The 23,342-nt window shown below is 34.5% G+C and overlaps 1 protein-coding gene across 2 annotated transcripts; it reads left to right on the top strand.

Annotated features, from left to right (window-relative positions):
- Positions 1-295: 295 nt before the first annotated feature.
- Positions 296-22,343, top strand: LOC110024779 (costars family protein). Of its 2 annotated transcripts, none has more exons than XM_020724941.1 (2): positions 296-482; positions 5,782-6,360. In XM_020724941.1, exons 1-2 carry the CDS (start codon positions 402-404, stop codon positions 5,938-5,940), a joined length of 240 nt encoding a protein of 79 aa, XP_020580600.1. In that variant the 5' UTR covers positions 296-401; the 3' UTR covers positions 5,941-6,360. The 2 variants fall into 2 exon arrangements, with proteins under 2 accessions (XP_020580600.1, XP_020580599.1); XM_020724940.1 differs by lacking the exon at positions 5,782-6,360 and adding an exon at positions 22,105-22,343 and having other exon boundaries at positions 337-482.
- The last annotated feature ends 999 nt before the right edge of the window (positions 22,344-23,342 follow it).

Raw genomic sequence — 23,342 nt, 5'->3', positions numbered from 1 at the left:
GACGAGATCAAATGAGCAGCAGGGTAATAAGTTACTCCGAAACGCTGAAACGCAGGGTGCTATCAGCGGCGAATGATCCATCGGACAATAGGCAAATGCTTTATGCGATTATTGGCACCGCAGTGATGAACGTTTTTCCCAAACAGGACCACGATCTTTTCAAAATGACGAACGTAATTTTAATCTCCCCCAAACGGTACCTAAATCTTGTTTGGGAGGCCTTCCATTTTAGTGATCACTAACGATGAAGCCCAAAAAATAGCTCGTGTTCGGCTAACGAGTCGAACAGGTTTTCTTAAGGAGCGCAACACGAACGAGCCCTACTTATTCCCCAGAGGCCGGAAAGAGCAAGGTGAAAGAGGCGGAGAGGGAGAGGGAGAGGGAGAGGGAGAGGGGGGGCGATGAACGTGGACGAAGAAGTAGGGCGGCTAAAGGAAGAGATCCAGCGATTGGGTCAGTCCCAGCCTGATGGCTCTTTTAAGGTAAGGCGCCTTCAAAGATCTCTCATTATCCCCCTTTACCTCCCCCTTATATTATCGCCTTTCCTCCATGTTTTTGTAGATCTAAATGTTACTATTTATTTTCATCCCATCAACCGTTTTTTAAAATCTGTAAGACATTGCGGATTGATTTGTAGATCTCCTAACATATTAATCTTTCTCTCAGGCCTTATTATAATGTTGATTTTAGGGTTTTGTTTCTTTTGACTTGTTATCAAGTTGAGTTCTCGAGCTTTTTTGGTTTTTGGCCAAAAAAAAAAAGAGTATTTTTTGGACTATTTAGATCAATAATAAGGCCCATGACACTAATTTTTTTAGCAGAAAGAAAACTTAAAACTAGTAAAAAGGTTACCCAAACAAATAAGAAAAATGCAATTTTTATGATTTCTTTTGTTGGTAGGGGTGCTCTAGACATCTCAAAAGCGAAGAAAGCTGCTGATGAGTTGTATACTCAAATGCGGGTATACAAAAATTTTTTGCTAAAAAATAAATTAATTTAGGGCCTGTTTGGGGCAGCTTATAAGTGCGCGATGCTTTTGAAAACACCGTCTAACCATTTGTTTTGCGCGTTTTTGAAAATATTACCTGCCGCGTTTGAGTTTTTTACACTAAAAACTGGCCGTGGGTCGACCCCTGCTTATCCTGAAACGCACAAGCTGCTCCAAACAGACCCTTAGGGCCCGTTTGAGGTATGACCCGTTTGAGGCAGCTTATATGTGCGACGGCATTTTGAAAACGCCGCCTCCATGTTTGTTTCTGCCCGTTTGAGGCAGCTTATATGTGCGACGACATTTTGAAAATGCCGCCTCCATGTTTGTTTCTCGCGGTGGAGCCGCGTATGTGGAAAACGAGTTTTTAAATTTGCATTACACGCGGATCGCGGGTCTATCCCCGCTAGCCGCATTTGGATTCCTAGTTTTTACTCCCCTGCCCCTCTGCCCTCGAAATAGTCCCGCATCTCCTCTTTGGTTCGAATGATTCTTTCCGAGCTCCTCTTCTGCCTCCTTGGCCGAAGTCGCTCCGCAGGTAAGGTCTATTCTCCTCCCTGCGTTCCTCCCTGCGCTCGTCCCTCCTCTCCCCTAGTCCTGCATCTCCTCTTTTGTTTCTCCTGGACGTTCCTTCTGTGGAAATTATCGATGAATATGGAGCTGTTTAGTAGATGAATATGGAAATCAGTTTAGAGTTGATGGATATTTATTGTGGAAATGTAGATTCATTTTTTTTCGGTGAATATGGAGGTGATTTCACTGTTTAGAATTGTTCTCGCTCTCTTTCTCCTTCAGTTATATTTCTGGATTATAGATCCAATGGTGATCTCTTAACGTTACAGTGGGATTGTGTTCCATATGCTTGATCTGTGATTTTAACTTATTTTTTAACATATTATATGCTTGATCTATGATTTCGGTGAATGTTGGGGATTTCCTTTTGTTGTTGTGGCTATGAAAAATTTGAAACATAATCAATCTTTATCCCGATGTATATGCAATCTCATATGGCAAGATCTATATGGAGTATTTATCATTTGCTCAGTTTACAAAATTATATGGAAGATCTTCATGCAGTTTTTTCGCAACCCTATATGCAGACTTAAATAATGCATGATCTATTTGCTCGGTTTGAAGTTTGTCATGAATATATGTTCCGAATATTCATCTCTTTTCTAGTTAGAAGTATAAATTACAGTTTCCATTTTTCAAAGATCAATTATAGAGATAACTACAGGAGTGATTTTCATTTCTCCATGCATTTCCTCTCTTCCATAAAAATTAGATAATGTAAGCAATTTAATACAACAGAAGATAACAATGCCAAATGAAGCCTGAATCGGATGTTTGAGATTGTTTTGTTTTGACTGCATATGTATTATTAGCTGATGTTTGGGTTGGTTTGGTTCAATTCAAGCTTAGAATTGATTATCTAGTATAAGTTTAGTATTTATTACCAATTGGAATTATGTTTTTGATCATTGTTTATTGTGAATGAGGATTATCAATCTTCAATACAGATAATACAAAAGAATGAATTGCAGTTTATATGTTCAAATGACTCATTTCAAATGACTCAATCTCAGAATAATTATTATGCTTTCCTTCCAACAAAAATTATGTTTTTGACCATTGTTTATATGTGTCAGAGCAGGGCAGCATAAGCCGTGATATGCTGCTATATTTTAAAGTCAACATTATAATTTTTTTTCTTGTCATTTTGACATATTATTTTTTCTTTTTTTTGGGTCTCATTATACTCCATATTAGTATGTGAAGGTGCATTTTATTTTTGGTATGCGTAACTTTGCTCGTTTGATGTGATCGAATATATTTGAGTTATATAAATGTAACACTATTTTTTTGTATTATCTTATCTTAACATTTGATATCTAATTTTGTTAAGAAAATAACAAATTCTGTTACACAGATTATTAATTCAACTAAACAAAATTGCAAATAAGCTGTTTACAAAAAACACAAGCCAAATCGCTAAGCAACTTATTCAGAACAGGGGCAAAATTGTCATTTTTTCAGAATCAGTTGTTTTTCAAACGCACAAACCAAACAACCAGACAGCTTATCTGAATCAGCTGCTCATCAGCAGATTATCAGGATAAATTGCTTATCAGCAGAAGTTGGATAAGTTGCAGCTGCCCCAAACAGACCCTTAATGTCATTTAGGGTCTATTTGAGAAGCTGCGGGCGACGTTTTTTTCACCGCCGTTCCGTTTGATTTGTGCGTTTTTCCAACTTCTCCGAAAACTACATTTCTGTTTAGTTGCGGCACGCAGGGATCACCCTGCGGGCTGCATTCGTTCACACCTTATTACTCGGATGCCCTCCGAATTAGCTATCACGCTCCTCCCTCCTTCTTCGGCCTGATCCCTGCGGGCTGCATTTGTTCACACCTTATTACTCGGATGCCCTCTGAATTAGCTATCACGCTCCTCCCTCCTTCGGCCCTAGCTGCTGCTCCATCCTTCTTTGGCCCAACCAAGAACTCTTCTCCCCCATTTGACAGAATTCTTCTCTACCTGGCAAACACTTGCTTTTTTTTTTTCCTTCTGCTCTCCTTCTCGCAATGGTCTAAGAACCTTAAGGTTCCAAAAAAAAATACTTGCGGAAGATCTATAATGCTTTGATGTCTGGAGATAAGTACCTTTTTTTTCCTTTTTAATAAACATGTGTCTCGAATGCTTGGACAGAAATATCATTTTTTAACTCATTCGGTAGTATGAAAGGTTGGGTAAGGCTACTCGTGGAAACAGATTAATTTGATGTTGAATTGATCGGATGGGAGGAAGTTGTTTTGGCAATTCAGCAAGCATAACATTTGCAAACTGCTGTAGTAATTCCTGCACTTCCTTTGGTAGATTAATCTGTTAACAATGAGTTGGAATTCTGAAAAAAAAAATGGAAGGTCATTATTTCCTACAATTTATGCTACATAATCTGTTAACAATGAGCGATGCTTGCATTTTGCAATTTACCGTGAACCTTAAGTGTTGGAGATCTTATTGCTTGTTGTTAAGAATAGCTCGATTCATACTTTTTCTAGTAGCTATTGCAATGTAAGCCTTAAGTGTTGGATCAATGGTATGAATAGAGCATTTCTTCATGGTGATTTGATAAACAATTCTTCATGGTGTAAGCCTTAAGTGATAGCATTTCTTCAATGGTATGTAAGCCTTTAAGTGTTAGATCAATGGTATGAAGATAGCATTTCATTCATAATTTTCATTTTTTGGTGGAACGATGGTTAAAATGAGGCCGCTCAATTTGTGTTCTCCTATAGCAGTTGCATTTTAAAAATGGTTGAACGATTGCTCAATTTACTTTACTCGTGCTTTAAAAATGTTTTTCCCTTTGGGTTGAGCTCACTTGTTGAAAGTCAGAATGGTGGTATAATCCTTGAATTAAAGAATGTGATTTGGGAAACATAAAGCCTACACTTTTTTTTTTTTTTGATGTGTTTTCACATAAAGCCTACATTGGTGTCATTTTCAATGTGAAGATATGGGTGGTATATGTTCAAAGATTTGAAATTTCTATTTTATCTTATTTTTCTCCTCAAAATACTTAATTTTTAGGGAATTTTACATACATACTACAAATTTCTTATGTATTTACATGTCTAACACCTAAAGTTCGATATTTAACTTTATAGCACCTTGATGCCTATGCATGAGGAAATGTATTTCACTTTTAGAAAGTTAGAAATGGTGGTATTTTTTATTTGATAATTAAATTTTGAGTGTCAAGTACGTAAATGATGCCTATGCATGAGGAGATGTATTTCGCTTTTAGAAAGTTAGGAATGGTGGTATTTTTGATTTGATGCTTAAAATTTGAGTGGCAAGCAGGTAAATTTAAAATTTTAGGTGCTAAAGATGTAAATATATAAGAATTGTTTGGTATGTATTTAAATGTCCCTAATTATTTGCTATTTGCTTGTCCACGAACTTACTCTTTCAAAGCATCATATCATAGGATGAAAGGAGTATCTTTTTGTTTTGATGATGGTAAAGTCATGATTCATGTTTTTTAAAATGAGTGGTAAATATCAAGTGAATCTTTAAAGCCAAATTAATGACACATTTTCATGTCTTAACATTTCTGTGTTTATATATCCCAAGATTTGAGATGTCTTGGTTTTGAAAGGTCTGACAATAACCCATTGAGATGCTGGATGCTTCAAAATATTATATCATTTGCTTTGCAATTATTTATAAAGGAGTCTGAAATGTGCTTCTCTTTTTTTTGTTATGAAAATTTTTTTTGTTATATTTAGTTATTTGAAACCTACACTATCTTTTTTTGGGACATTTTCTGTTATGAAACAAATTATTCATATTATCCTATTTATTTGACAGTCCCTAATGAGTAAAACCAAAGAGATCGGATCATCGGCCATGTGAGATAGGGAGATCACTATTATATTTTATAATGTCTGTCGTAGGGAGGTAGAGCTGGAAAATAGTCCTACCATATATTTTAACAAAGAAGGGTGACAAAATGTTTTGGTTAAATTCAAGGAATTGACAAAAAATATTATGATAGGATAAAATTTAAGAACAAGTGAAATCAATGAAAAAAAGATTGAAAAGTATGGAAAAAACTAAAAAGGGGATCACCGAGATTGGGTTGGGGTCCTTTAAAGCGGACAATTGATGCACTGAATGATTGATGGATTGAGAAATTACAGTTAATGACATACCAAAAATTACTTCTTCTTTCATTGTCTATCCCACTAAGATGATTTAACTGATAAAAGTTGTAATATCTTACAGGTAGTGTCGTCAGCTAAGAAATTTAAAATTAGTGGCATTGATCCAGTTCTGGAAGAGAAGTTAGACATGTTCAGTAGGGTTGTCTCAATGAGCCCTCATTCTTTCACCCCAAGCGAGCAGGGGTTTATCAGCTTACCAGAGGTCATGGGAACCGAGTAGGTAAGTGACTCAGGAGAAGGCCCCAGCCAAATCCACAGGGATGTTGAATCCATGTGCGAGTCAAAGCGGCCCAAGGTGAAGAAAAGGAAAAAAGGAGCCATATTTATCAGAGACATAATAATAAAATTTGTTGAATCCTGCACAGTTAAGCCTGGTGCCTCACAGGACGCATTCATTGACGACTGTTTTCGAATGCTAGATACATATCCTGAAGTTAAGACGAAAAAGAGCTTTATGTAAATTTTGTGAAGTTGTTGGAGGACCCAACCCACAGACAGTTTTTCATGAATATAGATTCAAAATTTCGAGTCAATTAATTACGCTCTTTCATGAATAAATGACTGTTTTAAGTCATTATCTGTCTGTATTCTTATTAAACCTTCAAATTTGTTTCATGGTTTGTTTAATTGCTTTCTATGACGCACAATTAATATGCTTTGATCATATTATTAGTGATTATTATAGCCCGTTTTTCAGATATTCTTTTTTTTTTCAAATGGATTAAGTTCTTCTATGTTAAGTTTTGTACATTGTCCTTTTCCAAACTATTATAAGATGGATCCAGAACAATTGCACTACAACAGAAAAGTTGTTATCATTCATACTCTGTTATACGAGTACTACCTTTCCTACATCGACCGAACCCCCTGTATGACTTCGAGTTATATTGTGAGTTATTATTGGGCCACCCAACAAGGTTTGCCTACATGTTCCGTATGACAATAGAGATATTTATCGATCAGCTTAATGAACTTCAAAACCCTCATAAATTACATGACTCAACAAGAATGATAAAAAGAGAGGTATTAGCAATGACCCTCTACATCTTATCATATAATGAATCTATTAGATGAGCTATAGAGTGATTTCATGTTCATCGGAGAATATCAGTAGGTATTTCTCTGTGGTTTTGAATGCTCTTGTAAATTTGACGTCCAAGATAGTTAAGCCTGAGGATCCCACATTCGAGTCCATTCCTACACATTTTGCAAATGACATAGATGTCATTCTTCAAGTTATTTTTTACAAAATATCATTCATACATTAACATGAGTTACATGTGAAATTATAATGAACTATATCTATTATGACAGAACTCTATTAGAGTCATTGACGGAATGCACGTCTATGCACGACTATCTGGTACAGAGAAGGTCGCCTATATTGAACAGTGTGGCTCTCCCACACAAAATGTGATGATCGTGTGTGACTTAACATGTGCTTCACTTTTGTTATAACTGGATGAGAAGATAGCGCACACGATAACCGTGTTTTTAAGTTTGCAATAAAAAACCAAAGAAATTGCTTCTCGTACCCACCTCCAGCTATCTAAATATCACAAATACGTTCGATATTTTTTATTTATTACTAATTAACTTATTTGTGCAGGTAAATATTACTTAGTTGCGTTGGATATCATTTACAGAGGGGGTATCTAAAGTCATACATTGATACGAAATACCACATTCTCGATTTTGAAAGATCCAGTGGGGTTGCACGCGGTAGGAAAAATGTTTAACAAGAAGCACTTCTCTTTACGCAGTGTAATCGAAAGATCATTCAGAGTGTGGAAGAAGAAGTGAGTGATATTACGTGATATGCTAACTCACCCGTTTCCGAAGCAAGAGCAGATAGTAGTGGCCATTATGACACCACACAACTACATTCGACGACACTTCTTTAGATCGGATGTAGACTTCACCCTTGTAGAAGATGATCAGCTCCAGCTCCCTTCAGAAGTATTTGAATTTGATGTGGGACAATCAATACCACAACTACAAATGAAATCACAAGATGCTCACACATGAGAGGGTGAAGGTGCATCAGAGATGACAGTATTGAGAGAGCAGATAGCAGATGACATTTTTCAATCTCGAATAGGCTTGTCATGTTAATTTAAGAATCTTTATATTTATTATATCTCAATTATATCACAAATATTTTTGGATTTTAAACTTTCATGTGATTGTTTTTTTCTTTATTTTATGTTTGAGTTTTATATGTTTTTTTTTTGTGGATTTGTGAGGTTCATGATGAGACTTTGGATTTTATGGGTTTTTCTGGATGATCTATTGCTCGTTGCTGGTTAGTGTTACATGTGAAATCTCAATGAAAACAACAAAATAGTTTTCTTCTTCTCGGTGCATTAGTTTATGTGGCATTTTTGGATGGCTTTTTTGTGTACATGCACAATGAAGGTAACCAAATACCTCTTTTCTTTTTGGTGCAATGATTTTTTAGGCTACTCTGGATTGCCTTAAAGGAAAATTTTATAAGATGGTTGAGAGACCTGCAATGCTCTATGGTGCTAAATGTTGGCCTTTAAAAGAGAAGCATAATACTAAGTTAATTTTTGCCGAGATGAGAATGATTAGGTGGATGAGTGACTTTACAAGTAGAGACAAAATGCGAAATGAATATATCCGTGATAGGGTTGGTGTAGCTCCAGTGACGGACAAAATTAGAGAGAGTCGTCTTAGATGATTTGGTCACATTAATCTTCAACTATCTGATGAACCAATTAGGAGAGTAGATGTTTTATATTTGACTTATGTTAAGAAAGGCAGAGGTAGACCTATGAAGTTTTGGGCTTATTGTATAAAAAATGATCTTAATTTATTAGAACTAAATGAAAATATGATACTAAATATGACGCAATGGAGAAAAATGATTCATGTAGCCGATCTCACATAGTGGGATTAAAGCTTTGTTGTTTTTGTTGTTGTTCCTTAGCTTGCCTTTTATCTCATAGTCTTATGTATTCCAATTCACATTTGATCACTAACTATTGCCCACTGGTTTTTTTCCTAGAAAATTGATATTTATTTTTCCTATGTTATTTTGTATCTATAACAATAATTAAAATATTAAGTGTCTGAAAAATATCAAATTGACATAAAATACATAACATGAAAACAAAAATATTATCACATGATAACATGATAATGGTCATCGGCCTAAGTGTATCATAAAGAGTATCCTTTCGTGCTAATAAAAACTATTGCATCGAAGTAGGATAGATAAAATGATTGCCAAAATTTATAAATACATACTAAACTATCAATACTTAACCCATACCTTTTATTTATGCCTTTAACATTAGCCCTTTTTCAAGTCGATTGTCTGATGATTAATTATTTTTTTCTTAACGTTATATATCTAATATACTTCGCTAAAATGCAGAATTAAAATGCCTCTTCAACTAAGGGTTTGTTGGGGCAGCTGCAGCTTACCCAACTTATCCAGATAAGCAGTTTATCCTGATAAACAACTGATCAGCAGCTGATTCAGATAAGCTGGCTGACTGTTTAGTTTGTGCGTTTGAAAAATAACTGATTTGCAGATATTTTTGGATAAATGATCATTCTGTCTCTGATCTGGATAAACTGGATAGCTGTTTGATTTGTGTGTTTGAAAAACAATTGATTTGCAGTTATTTCTGGATCAATGACCATTGATCACCCAAAGTTACACTTCTGTTACTAGAACTACTACTACTAAAATTACATTCCATGTATTCAATTTTCGTTCTACTCAAATGAAGGCTTTTAAACTTCAATTTAGACCTCCATAATTCAAGTTTTTTTTTGGGCTTTTTCTCCCACATTATCCACGAGAAGGATATCATTAGCAAAAAACAAAAGAAAAGTTAGGGAAAAAGAGAATAAAACATTGCTTGGAGATCAATAACAAAATATGTTTATAAATACGGTTTTTTGTGGGCTATGAAGACTTCATATAACACATCTCTAAGAAATCATTTTGTCGAACAAACACACAAATACATAATGTTGAAAAATCATCCTACTTCCTCAAACAAATAAATGATTACATAATTTCATAGCGAAATTATTATTCATGTCAGACAGAATGAAGGCCCAAGTAATATTAGTAATCACATGCAAAGTAATTACACTTTTAAGTGGTATTAGTTGTTGTTGTATATTCATATTTGATTTTAGGCGGGAGTAGTATGCCATTTATATTTGGGGTTCTTACATAGCACTCAAAACATTAAAATTTACCTGTATCACACCTAAACTTTTATATTTACGTATAAAGCACTCCGTAACCCTCCTGTTTTCTTTGCTGCTGATTCGGTAGAGAGGTGGAAATCACGCTGTAACTTCTTCTCTTCCTCTCTTCCACCGTCTCTATTGTTTCTACCTCATTCGGTGCCATGACAGACTGGATTGATGGCCCAATCTTGGATAAGATTAGCAACAATTGCTTTGATTACATGCAAGATCAATATAGATGGGAGACAGACATGAAGGAGGAACTGGAAAGGCCGCCAGAGAACCACCCCAAGGTCCAAGTTGTCGTCTCTGCTTCCAATCATTCCTCCCGGTGATGTGCCGATGACCACAATGACGAAGTTTTGGAAAAAATGAGTCTGATTTCCACATCTCTACCGGATCAGCGGCAAAGAAAATGGGAGGAGAGTTACGGAGTGCTTTATACATAAATATCAAAGGTTAGGTTTGATAATAGTAAATTTTGATGTTTTCAGTGCTATGTACCCCATTATATTTTTATCCTAATCTTTCCTGCATGAGTAATAATTTTAGTATAATGAATCCAACAATTAGAATTATAGAATATAGGTCTATTCTCTGTCACAATCTTTCTCCAAAAAATTAACGTTTAGAGAATAAAAAGTATATAGTATTTAACAATCATTTTATGAAGCAATAATTGTAATTATGCAACCAAACAGATTAATAATATTGAGTTTAATCATAATTTTATTAGGAAAAACCATGCTAAAATCTGCTGCTATTTGGAATGTGAGCCTACAACCAATGTTTGTAAAAGAGGTTCCATTATTTGGTTTAAACAGAAAAATTAAATCAAACTGAGCATATTTGATTAATTTAGTTTGATTGATGAAATAACAATTCGATTTTTTATTCCAATTTTTTGGTTGTCGGTTCGGTTATTAAAAACACGAAAAATTGTTAAACCGAAAATTGAATTATATTATGATTAACTAAATCTATCATACAATTTGTTTAATAAATTTGTCAACAAATTCTGTAATTGGTAGTATTTTGAAGAACAGAATTTTAATTTATAACAAGAATTAGGTTAATAATAGGTTTGGGATCACAGTAATTAATATTTCAAAATATATTTAGAAATTCAAAACAAGAAAAAAATCAAAGAGAATAGCTTCTTAATTACAGTTGTAATTATTGCGTTTTTATTTATAATCAATAATTTTAGGTACTTAAAATTCTTTTAATTATCTCTTCTAATTCTGCTCTTCTTTCATAGCTCATTTTAGTTGAAGTTATAGATCATATGTTATTTAATTTATTTTATAGTTGACATATAACTTGAAATCATCTTCCAAAATATATTATCTAATAAAATTAAATATAAATGTCAATTTTTAGAGGAATTAATAGGAAAATACTTAACAATAGGTTTAAAATCACATACTCCCTTCAGCAGGTAAAATGATTTGGCACCTGTTGTGCATAAATTAATACATTAAACATTTACAAACATAACAGGATTAAGATCCAATTTTAGACATTGCAATAAATGATTTAAAACCATGAGATTTACAAGATAATTTGATAAAGTGCAGCTTTACATTTTTTCATATTTAAAACCATAAATGAACCCTTTTCTCAAAGAAATGGTGAATTGTAATGCCAATATAGTGTTGTCAGGTATTTTGATAGGGCAATACTTTTAAATTCTATCTAAATCCCAAATTCTAAGAAAAATGTATAACAATTTATCAAGATTTACTCTTACTAATAGCCATCCAACTCCTTATCTCGAAGCATTTGCTAAAATGATATCATTCTTTCACCTAATGTGGAATTATTGATAGGTTTATGTTTTTCATGAATTTAGTTTAATCAATTTTGGGAAAACAGATGGATTGAAGAACAATTAGAATAAGCATATGATGGAGCGAATAAAAAAAGAGACCAGAAATAAATAAGAATAAGGAAGAAGCATCATTGTAAAAGATTGTGAACCAATCCAAATAAAGACGAGAGTATTCATAGAATTATAAGAATCAAACAACCTAATGTTGTCGGAGAATGAAAAAAAAAATCAATGAAGGTTATCATTCGAGCAAGTTTGAGCATGGGGAGCTGAAGTTATTGCACAAGGAAGACCTAGTTTGGGAGGATGTGAGTTTGAGGCTATCATCAACTGAGTGAGTTTGAGCATGGGGAAAGGAAGTTTATACATAAGGAAGACCTAGTTTGGGTGGATGTAAGATATGAGCTAGATTAAGGAGATTTGAGAGTTTTGGAAGAAGTGTGATAATTTGATTGCCATAAAGACAAGTGATTTCCTGGGAAATTTTGATCTCCTCGGGAGACAAAGTTAACAATGGCTTAAGTTTGAGATTTTTACGGGGAATTTATGTGTTATGTAAGTAAATATTAGGTTTTGGTTGTGAGATATGTAAATATCATTGTTTATAGTAATATGTATGCAATTCCTCTCTATTATTTTCTTGATATATATGTTTAATCTTATTGATAATTTTTTTAGAAGATGAGTTCAAATCACTTGTTAACTATACAAGTCATTAAAAATCATGTCTATTGTGGATGCAACTTATAATATATGATATTTACTTGCTATAGAAGTTAGAATAGTGTGGGACGATATTACAGGTGTTTAAGAAATTGATAATAAGTGGTTTATAATTATTTTTAATGAATAGATGCAATTGATGTTGCATCGAGTGATATGTGTTATTAAAATATAAAGACTTCAAAGATATGATTAAGATAAATTTTGAGTCATCAAAATTTCAAAATAGAATTTTGATTGCAGTAATTACAATTTTAGTTATAAATTATTTTAATTCTAGTGATCTTTTTATTTTCAAAGTTTCTTATCATATCCATATAACTATTAATGTTTGTTAAGTGTTATATATTTTCAGTTGTGTAATTTTAGAAATTGCTCTTTGGAAAAAAATAGATCTTTCTTGCTTTTCATGTATGTCTTTAATCCCAATTTTGTTTAAAGTTGTTCACATGATGATGAATTGTTCTTTTATTTTTGTTTTATTTTTAACATACTTATTAACATGCAGAAGTAACATGTTTTTTAACCTTATGAGTAGTAGTAGCTATGTTGAGAGAAATGTAACTATGGGTGATCGAAGTATTATGAATGCTTTAGATATCTCGGGTCTATTGTTTAAAGTGATGATGATATCGCTGGGGATGTTATTATTACAATTCAAGTTGGTTGGTTGAAGTGGAGGAATGCTTTGGGCCTATTGTATGATATAAAAGTACCGTGTAGACTGAAAGGAAAATTTTATAAGACGACTGCAATGCTCTATGGCACTAAATGTTGACCTTTAAAAGAGAAGCATAAAACTAAGTTAAGCGTTCCTGAGATGAGAATGATTAGGTGGATGAGTGGCTTTACACTTAAAGACAAAATGCGAAATGAATATATCCGTGATAGGGTTGGTGTAGCTCCAGTGACAACAAAATTTGAGAGAGTCGACTTAGATGGTTTGGTCACATTAAACGCAGACCACTGATGATCCGACTAGAAGAGTAGATGTTTTAGATTCAACTTATGTTAAGAAAGACAGAGGTAGACCTAGGAAGACTTGAGCATATTGTATAAAAAAATTATTCTAATTTATTAGAATTAAATGAAAATATGACACTAAATATGACGCAATGGAGAAAAAAGATTCATGTAGCCGACCCCACTTAGTGGGATAAAGGTTTTGTTGTTGTTGTTGTTGCTGCTGAGTTCATTTTTTTCTTAATCTTTTGTTTCTTAAGCATTCCTCTGATCATGTCAAAGACATATACAACTGACTTATTTCACATTAATTCTTAATTTCACTTGAGAAATCAATTTTTGACCTTTTATAAATCAAAGAGAACAAATAAAAGTGGACTGGTGGGCAAATATTGAGCATTTCATTCATTGTCATAAATTATTGCTTAGTGTATGTATTTTCACCAACCATTTTAAGCTCTAAAGTTTATGACTCACTAGAATATAATATTTTTTCAAGTTCTTCCATAAATCTCATAGACAAATCCCTGTACTTTGCATTCGAAAAAACATTTTTTTATTGCCTCATCAAACACCATTCTTCATACCTAATATAAAGTCTAATTATTGTCAATCAGATCCAATTGTTTTGACGAAATTTTCTAAAAATTTTTTCATATCTTTTGTTAATTCAAATTCAGTTACTTCAAAGTTTAATGTAAATAGGGCATTATTATCACCTCAAGAATTCATTGATAAAATCACATATAAATATTTTGATTTTAAATAGTAAGTGTATAGCCAAAGTAGATGCTTACAATCAGCTATTTAATTATTATGCAAGTCTTGAGCTTGATGTATAACATCTTGAAACAACTCTGTATTCATTTTAACTGTATGTGATGTGAGAGCCAGAATTTTTCTTAATAAGTTTGCTCTGAAAGTGTAGATGCCCATTTGTAGGCCTTTAACCAAGGACAGATTGTTGTAATCTCTTCCTCTTTTTTTTTTTTTTTTTATGAAAGGGTTAATCTCTTCTTTTGAGCATTAAGAAAGTTTTATATATTTTTTTAAGTCTAATAATTTTTTTTCTCCATCATCATGTTTTTTTATCATGATTCTTAGAATGTTTCCAATATCTTGCAAATTTGAAAGTATAAAAATGCACTCATACATGTCCACCATTAAACCCACCCATTTGTGATATCGGATCACAAAATTGAGAAGAAAACTATGCAAATTTGATGAAATTATAAATGAAAATATAAGTAGGATGACCAATTTAAGCACAAACTAGAAATATAAGGCAAATATACAAAGGCCTTATATTTCTAGCCAGAATAGACCATAAAATATTTTACTCCAACCAAATATAAGCACAGAATGCAATACTTGCTGTAATTTCCTCTACTATGGATCCCACCTCAGCATATCTATTAAATATAAGATAGACAAGATAATTTGATAAATTGCAGCTTTATAGTTTTTCATATTAAAGCGATAAATGAATATTTATCTCTCAAAGGAGTGGAGAAATGTAATGCCAAGATAGTTTGGTCGGGTATGATAATGCAATACTTCCAACTTCTATTTAAATCCAAATTTCTAAAAAAAAATTGCATGTGATTGATCGTAATTTGATCATGCTTATACCATATAACCCTTTACGACAAAGGATTCACTGAAACGATTTCATGTTCTCATTTGCGTGAATTTATTTATTGGTTTAGAAATTTTCAAGAATTAGTATCAATAAATTTAGGGAATACACGGGTGGATCTATGAATAATTAGAATTACTATAGGATTAAGAACTTTCTCATGAATTCCTCTTCACGATGGAGCTGATGAGTTGGTCATGGATAGAATTTGATTAATTGAAGAAGGTGATTATCTTAGACCCGCGCCAACAACGCTTTCCGCCTCGTGCTCCATTGATTATACATTGAACCCACCAAATAATTTGAAGACTCATGTTATGTGCATAACTAAAAGGGCAATTTTATCTTTTGTTAGTTACTATTGTGGGGTATAAATAGAGCTTAATATGTTTAGGGGTATAGGTTATGTGTAATTGTTGTCTTGAATTTTAGGATTAGGGTTTGAGAGAAATCACATATCTCTCGAATGATAGGTATTTATTTTCTATGTATTTGGATTGTGTTGTTTTGTGTTGATGCAGTAAAATATTTTGTTTGCTCTAATTTCTATGGAAGCTTGTATCTTTCCTATCAATTTGGTATCATAACATTTGAAATATGGGAAGCCAACGATGGGATGGTGGCATACAGGAGTTCCATCACCTGTGTGACAAAACATTGTAATATACATGAGTTTCGTCTTTGTTATCTAAAATCATCATGGGAGTATGGAGACCAAGAAATTAGATACTTTAGAGGAAAAATTAGAGGGAGAGGTAAGCCAAATTAGATCCGTAATGGAGGAACGTTTCTCAACAATGGAGGGGAGATTCATGGCCCTGGATTAAATTTCACTCAAATCTGCCATGGGATCAAGTGATGGTTTTTGGAGCGGACGCAAGCGACAACAATTAGAAGGATTTGCGCAGCATGTGGGCATCGTTGCTTCCTTAGGAAGATCTGGAGTCACGGGATTGAGCGAAGAAATTTAGAGCGGATTCGAACGACAACACTTGGAATGAATAGCGAGACATCCAAATTGTTGAAACAAACGGAAGCAGGTTGGATTGAGCGAAGGAGTTGGGAGTGGATTCAAGAGGCAATATTTGGAGGGAAGTGCACAACATGCAGAGGTTTGGAAAGAGCAGTAGCAGACCGAGCGGGATGGCATGCAATTTGAGGTTGGAGAAGTTGAAAGATTTCAACCTGGAACAAAGAAACATGGTGGGTGGGACTTCGGCGGAGGACTGCGTCGAACTGCGCTAGTGTCTTTTATTGCGTTAGCCTTCATGGCGAAAGGCAGTTTAGTAGCCTATGGGGACAAGCGAGTTGATTATGGGGTGAGCCAGACTCATGGAAGAAGGGAAATTAATATGGGCCGAGGAAAGGAACCCAACCCCCGCATCATAGGTGGAATGAGCGTTAGTGGAGGAAATTTAGGAGGAGATTCGCGTATAAGGAATCTGAAGATGCTGATCTTTGAAGAAGAGGGTGTCTAGGGTTGGGTTTATCGTGTGGAGAGATACTTTGTTGTTAATGGGCTGGCAGAGGAAGAAAATTTGATGGAGGCGACCCTATGTTTGAGAGGGAGGACTCTAGCATAGTATCAATGGAGATCGTCATCCAATTAAAACATGGGATGAATTCAAAGACCGATTGTTGGAGCATTTCAGAACCACATGGAAAGGAGATTTACACGAACAATTTTAGGCATTGGTTTAGGAAGGGTCGGTCATGGATTCGAGGGAGAAATTTGGAATTCTATCCAGCTGTTTAAGAGAGATATTGTATGGAGTGCTGAAAGGAAACTTCATGAAAGTGTTGAGGCCAAAAATTTGAGCAGCGCTTCGTTAGTTGTGACCGCAAGGATTGGGGGAAACTATGAAATTAGTGCAGTTGGGTGAAGATAAAAATACAATGGAATGGACTAAATAAGAGCAACACAAATGGAGCGCTAGACCGGAATGCTACACCTACAATAATACCAAAAAGGTCAATCAATGGGTTTCTAGAGAGAGGCTCCGCAGGATGAGAATAATCAGCCATAATCGTGGTCGACATTCAAACGCCTTACAAAGAGATTCAGGAGAAGTGAGCCAAAGGATTATGTTTTCGGCGTGGTTAGAAGTTTGTCCCAGGAAACCATTGCAAGTATTTGGCCTTACTGGTTCTCGCAGTGTATGCGAGGAGGAGGCGGGGGATAAAGAAATAGAGGAGATTGTGGTGGAGGAGGAGAAACACTCACTTGGATGTGGCAGAAGTCTCATTTAACTCGGTGTTGTGGTTAACATTAAACCACACTATGAAACTTCAAGGACAGATCAGAAAGCAGGCATAGTGGTGTTGGCAGATAGTGGGGCCACCCACAACTTTATCTCTACCCAAGTAGTGAAGCAATTGAGGCATGAGATGGTTGACACAAGGAGTTTTGGAGTCATGATGGGGGCTGGATAGGTGGGGAAGAGTAGGAGAGTCTGTAAATGGGTTATTTTAGCACAAGGTATTCAGGTGATGGAGAATTTTTTTCTCTTAGATGTAGGGAGGAATGATATGATATTGGGTGTGAAATGGTTAAATGGTTATAGTCCTTAGTGAGATTAAGTTGAATTGGAAACTTCTGACAATGGAGTTTCAGGAGGGAGACAAGATGATGGTGCTTCACAATAACCCTAATTTATGACATTGATGACACACAAGAACTTGTTTAGGGCAATACAAGACTCAAGGTTGAGATTTTTTATCGACTTACATAACATGAAAGAGAGAGTTAACAGAGACTCAAGCACCTATTCAGCAACCCGAACAACAATTTACGTAAGTTTTCCAGTTGTCACGTGGATTGCCTCCTTGGAGGAAACATGGGCATCTTGAGATCCCATCAGTGTGTGTCCATACCGCTAACCCTAAGTACAGAAGAACGAGATCGAGAGATGTTAGGGGAGGGTCATACAACCTATTATGAGCCCCTTCTATAGCTCAGGCTTGTTAGTGAATAAGGATTATAGTTGGCCTTTCAGTGTGTATTATCGAGCAATGAAGAAGAAAATAGAACCTAACAAATTTTCTATCTCGTTGAGCAATGAGCTATTGAACGACTTGTTTGGGGTTGCGATATTTTCTAAGATTGACTTGAAAGCATGATACCATCAATTTCCGATGCGGCCGACGGATGTGCACAAGATTGCATTTCAAACTCATGAGGGTCACTACGAATTTTTGGTTAAATGGAAAGGATTTTCAGATTATAATGCCACGTGGGAGCTATATGACTTGATCCAACAATAGTTTCATCTTTTCCACATCGAGGACAAGGCGTCTTTTTGGGAGGTGAGTAATTTTAAACCGGTGCCTCCAACACCATCCTCCTCGTGCTCTATTGAGTCAATGTCAAGCCCGCCAAATAATTTTAAGACTTATGTTAGGCACAAGATTAAAAAGGCAATTTAGTCATTTGTTAGTCATTGATTTAGAGTATAAATAGTTTGTTTGATATGTTTAAGGTTAGGTTATGTGTGATTGTTGTCTTGAATCTTATGTTTAGGGTTTGGTTGAGATCGCCTACCTCTCAAATTATAGGTATGTTTCTTTTATGTATTTGAGTTGTGATGTTTTGTGCAGATGAATTAAAATTTTGTGTTTACCCTAATTTCTATGAATCTTTCCTATCAGATTAACAAGCAGAAATTGAGAAGAAAAAGAAAGAAGCGTCATTTAATGGAAGATGATAACCAAAATTGGAAGCATTATGTTATCATTGTGAACCAATCCAAATAAAGCGAAGATGGAATTATGAAATATTTGAATCGAAGTCTCTGATGTTATAGGAGAACGGAGAATTTTTAACAGAGGTTATCACTTGAGCTAAGTTTGAGCATGGGGAGAGGAAGTTGCTGCATGAGAAAGATCTAGTTCAGGAGGAAAGATGTGAATTCAAGGTTATCACTTGAGTGAGCTTGTGCATGGGAAGAGGATAATTGGTTTGGGTAGAGGAGAAGATTGAGTTTGTGCTTTGGGTAGATGTGAGTTTCAGGGGAAGAGCAATACTTCCTCTCCAAATAGAAAATTGGTTTCGCAAACGAATTTTAAGCCACTTGTGAGATGGAGTTAATGAAGTTCTACTTTTGGGTGTTAAAGTGAATTTAGGCGTTATCTAAGTAAATATTAGGCTTTGGGTGTGGGATATATAAATATTATTGTTTATAGTGATATGTATGTAAATTCACCAAATATGATGATAATTGTGTGGTGTGTATTTTTATGGCAAAATGAGGAAAAAATGAATTATTTGACACTAACAACATTTTAGCTGTTTTTTTAGGAATTTTAAAGCATGTATTAATTGCCCTAAGCATGTAATATTTTGAATTTTAAATGACTAAAGTGATGAGCACTTGAACTTGAGCAGCACTTTGTTAATTTCGTTATCACGATGGTTTATCTTTTAATTTAATGTTCTTTCATATTTCTTTGCTTTTTGATTCATAATTTTTCAATATTCTTTTATCATGTGTAAATGACATGCTATGTGTCATTAGCTATGTTCCATGAAAAATTTTGCAATATGATGCGCCATTCGTCGTTGACAACTATGGTCAGGGTCTTATTGAGCTAAAGAAAAAAATAGAAAAATGCAGGTGGTCAAGCCATCATTACCAGGAGATAGTCAAGATAATGAAAAACAGAAATGCGGTCGGATCGAGCAGCCGAGAAGAATTGGGATACCAAAAAATTGCATATAGTCCATCACGACATGGTCGTAGTAGGAGGATTCAATTGGTCTTTTGGTTCTTAACATAATAACTATTGGCATAAAAAAAATGGAATAAGAATTACTAGTTATGAGAAGATAGGCAAAAGAAAGGTTGTAAGAGAGCTGAGAAACGTGGAGAAGTGAGATTAGATGAAGCTTAGAATAAGGGGTTGGAAGGATCTCTCGAGTAGTGTTGAGGATTTTTGGAATTTGTCCATTACCAACAGCTGCTCGATGCGAACCATGATATGGTTGCGAGTTTGACCGGCTTTGTCAAATTGATAGTTAAATGAGACGTGGCTCTGAAATCACGATACCCAATGTTAGAAGTTGTTGTTATGGCAACAAAGTGAGAATGAACCGCAATGGTGTTGTTATAGATTAGATTGGTGCACTACTAACATTTGGTAACAAAATGTCCCAATTTACCAAAAATTTGATACTTAAATTTGAAGAATGACGACCATGATTGTGAAGGATAGACGTAAAATCTCTATTTGAATGAGACTGAAAGAAAAGATTAGAGGCTTTGCCATGACATGCCGTGAAGACCGAAGGAGGTTCTATTTTACGACCATGTTGAAGTTCCCTAGTTGTATCATTGGCTAAGTTTGTCTCTTCACTACACGGTAAGGATAGAGATCATGATTCAATGCTGGGAGATTTATTTAAGTATGTAATTTAAAAGTTTGGTAGGATGGAGGGAGTCCATTAAAGCGTGCGGCCTGACATCCTCAAGATCTTTAGATTTAACTTTAGAAAGATTTTTTGTCAAAAAGTTCATTTTTTAGCTGATTAATTCATGAACGATCAGTTGACTTAAGTCATTGATCGATGTTAGCTTGATTGCCAGCACGAGTTAATATTAATAATGTACAAATGGTGGTGAGCAATACTATAATTAAGTTCTAATTAGGGCCATTGAAGGTCCGATTTCAAGCCGAGTTAGGGTCAGCTCAAAATCGGCCAAAAAAATATTGATTGACTCATTTATTTTGATCCGATCTCGATTCGAGCCAAAATTCAACTCAATTTTTATTGATTAACGATCTTGAAGCTAAATTCACTAAATTCATAGTCTTAACGTCACTAGAGTGGTTAACAATCTGATTTCGAGCTGAGCTGGGGTTGGCTCAAAGTCGGTTCGAAGAAAATTTGATCCAAATTTTTGGCTTGTATCTTAGCTCGTTTGTTTCGATCCAATTCAAAATTCCAATCAATTTTCGAGTGATCAACGATCTTCGAGCTAAATTCACAACCCTAGTTCTAATTTATGAGTATCCACATGGTTTCTCATATCAAAAGTTTGTTTTGAGGGAATTAGAATATTTACTATTAGGGGCAAAGAATTATATTCATTTTCTTGTTTAGTTGCAGAAACGAATGCCCAATGAAATAACGGTAGAAGAAAGAAATCAGTGTTGTTTGGCTTGAAACTCTTTTGCTATATTAACTTATTAAGGAACAGAAAGTAGAGGAAATTGTAAACAAAGTATATTCATTTTCCTTAACCCCAAATAAACAGCTATAGTTAGGGGTGCAAGTGAGTCGTGCCAAGTCCGAGTAATGCCTACCTCAAGTTCGGCTCTTTTGCGAAAATACAAGCTCAACTCAAGTTGAGCTCAAATGACGAGCTCGAGCTGGCTCGCAGAAATTACAATAGACTCGTGAGCTTGAATAAAATTGATATGAGAGGTCACCTGAGAAGCAATCTAAGTGATTAATGGAGGGGAGAGGGACAAGTGCCGCCATGGCTAACTAAAGAAGGCATCGATTGCAAGCCAACAAGCTCAAGCTTTGGTTTGAGCTCGAGCTCGAGCCCGTGGCTTAATAAACTAAACACGTGAGCTTATTAACTGGTCGAGCTCGAGCAGGCTCGTGAGTCGACTCTGCTCACTTTCACCCCTGAGTGCTAATTTTTTTCTACATACAAGGGAGAAAAGTGAATGCTTATGAAATCAGCAGCTGTAATAAGCAAAGTGCTGAAATCAATATATTGCTCTGAAATCAAGGGATGAGATGTAATGCTAGACGCTTATACATTATATTGATAAATACATACATGTATATATACGCACACAGATATATATATATATATACCTTTTGGGTTGGTCGTGGCACATATTAATATTAATTTCATTAATTAAAATTAATATGTACACCCACCCTTAGGGTTCTGTAGGTCAAATTTGGTGTCCTTTTCCATGATGACCAATGTAGTGATGACATGAATCATGAAGTTTTATATGTTTTGTAGGTCAAATTTGGTGTCCTTTTCCATGATGACCGTTGTGCCAACATATTTGAAGCATTGGTTGGAACCCTAAGAGCAGCTAAGAAGAGGAAGATTATTAAATTTGATGGTGAAATGTTGCTTCAGGGTGTACATGACAATGTTGAAATTACACTTCTACCTTCACCTGCTGAGGCTGCTTCTGCTTCTGCTTCCTAAGCACAACTTCCTGAAGATGATTTTATTATAATGTGCTATTATTTTTTAACTAAGTTTTTTTTTTCATCTTTATCACTGTATTTTTGGGGAATTTACATATTTACCACGCAATTTAATTCTACATTCTACTTTTTGGATCTTCTTGTTAAAGCTTATAATTTATAAGGATGATGGCTAAGGTAAGGGTGGGTGTAGTCTTGAATTTTATTTTTTTAATTGGGGCATAAATTAATTTCACATTTTTTTAATTTAAATGTAAAACTAGGGAGTTAACTAAAAATATAATTTTAATTAATGAAATTATTATTAATTACTTGAATGCAATTGTAAAATGATAATTTGATTATTTAAAATTTGGAAATAATAATTTTAAAGTTAGTTATTTCATTCAAAATTTGAATAATTAAATATATTGTTTTAATAGGAACATTCAAAATAATAATAATTAAATCCATTAATTGAATTTAAAATAATAGTAATTATTTTTATAATCTGAATTTTCTTAGAATTTATGGCTCATAATAATATTTTTGATATAGTTTTTAAATTTAAAAAAAATAGTTAAAGCATAGTTAATATTTTATTTTTCATTTTTTGTAAAAAAAATCATTTTAATATTTATAACAAATTATCTTCACATTTTTCATTAATTTTTTGTTAATGGTGAGATCTTCATCGAATTTTCATCGGCCCATTAATGCATAGGTTTTATGTGAAGTGTCGCATATAATGTTTCTAATTTGTAGTTTTCGCCGCATCCCAATATTTAGTTAGAGAAGGAATAAGGTGAGTTGAGGATGTTAGCGATCAATACCTAATGGATGGGGGTGTAAACGAGCCGAACACGACCTGAGCCCAGGCTCATCGTGTTGGCTCGTTTATATTTCGAGCTCAAAAAGTGTGTTTGTATTCGACTCGTTTGCTTAGCGAGCCGAACACGAGCCGTTCACGAACAAAGAGTCGTTTTGAAAGCCCTAATCATGTAGCTATAAGATGTTAAATATTGGGGAAATATTTAAATCATCATTTGAATCTAATTTAAT

Source organism: Phalaenopsis equestris, unplaced genomic scaffold (genome assembly GCF_001263595.1).
Source record: "Phalaenopsis equestris unplaced genomic scaffold, ASM126359v1 Scaffold000274, whole genome shotgun sequence".
Lineage (NCBI taxonomy): Eukaryota > Viridiplantae > Streptophyta > Magnoliopsida > Asparagales > Orchidaceae > Phalaenopsis > Phalaenopsis equestris.
This window is presented reverse-complemented; position numbering and strand designations above follow the sequence as displayed.

Coding starts and splice junctions, on each gene's coding strand:
- LOC110024779 (XM_020724940.1), top strand. CDS start 402: ATGAACGTGGACGAAGAAGTAGGGCGGCTAAAGGAAGAGATCCAGCGA. Junction 483..22,104: donor AGCCTGATGGCTCTTTTAAG/GTAAGGCGCCTT, acceptor TATGTTTTGTAG/GTCAAATTTGGTGTCCTTTT.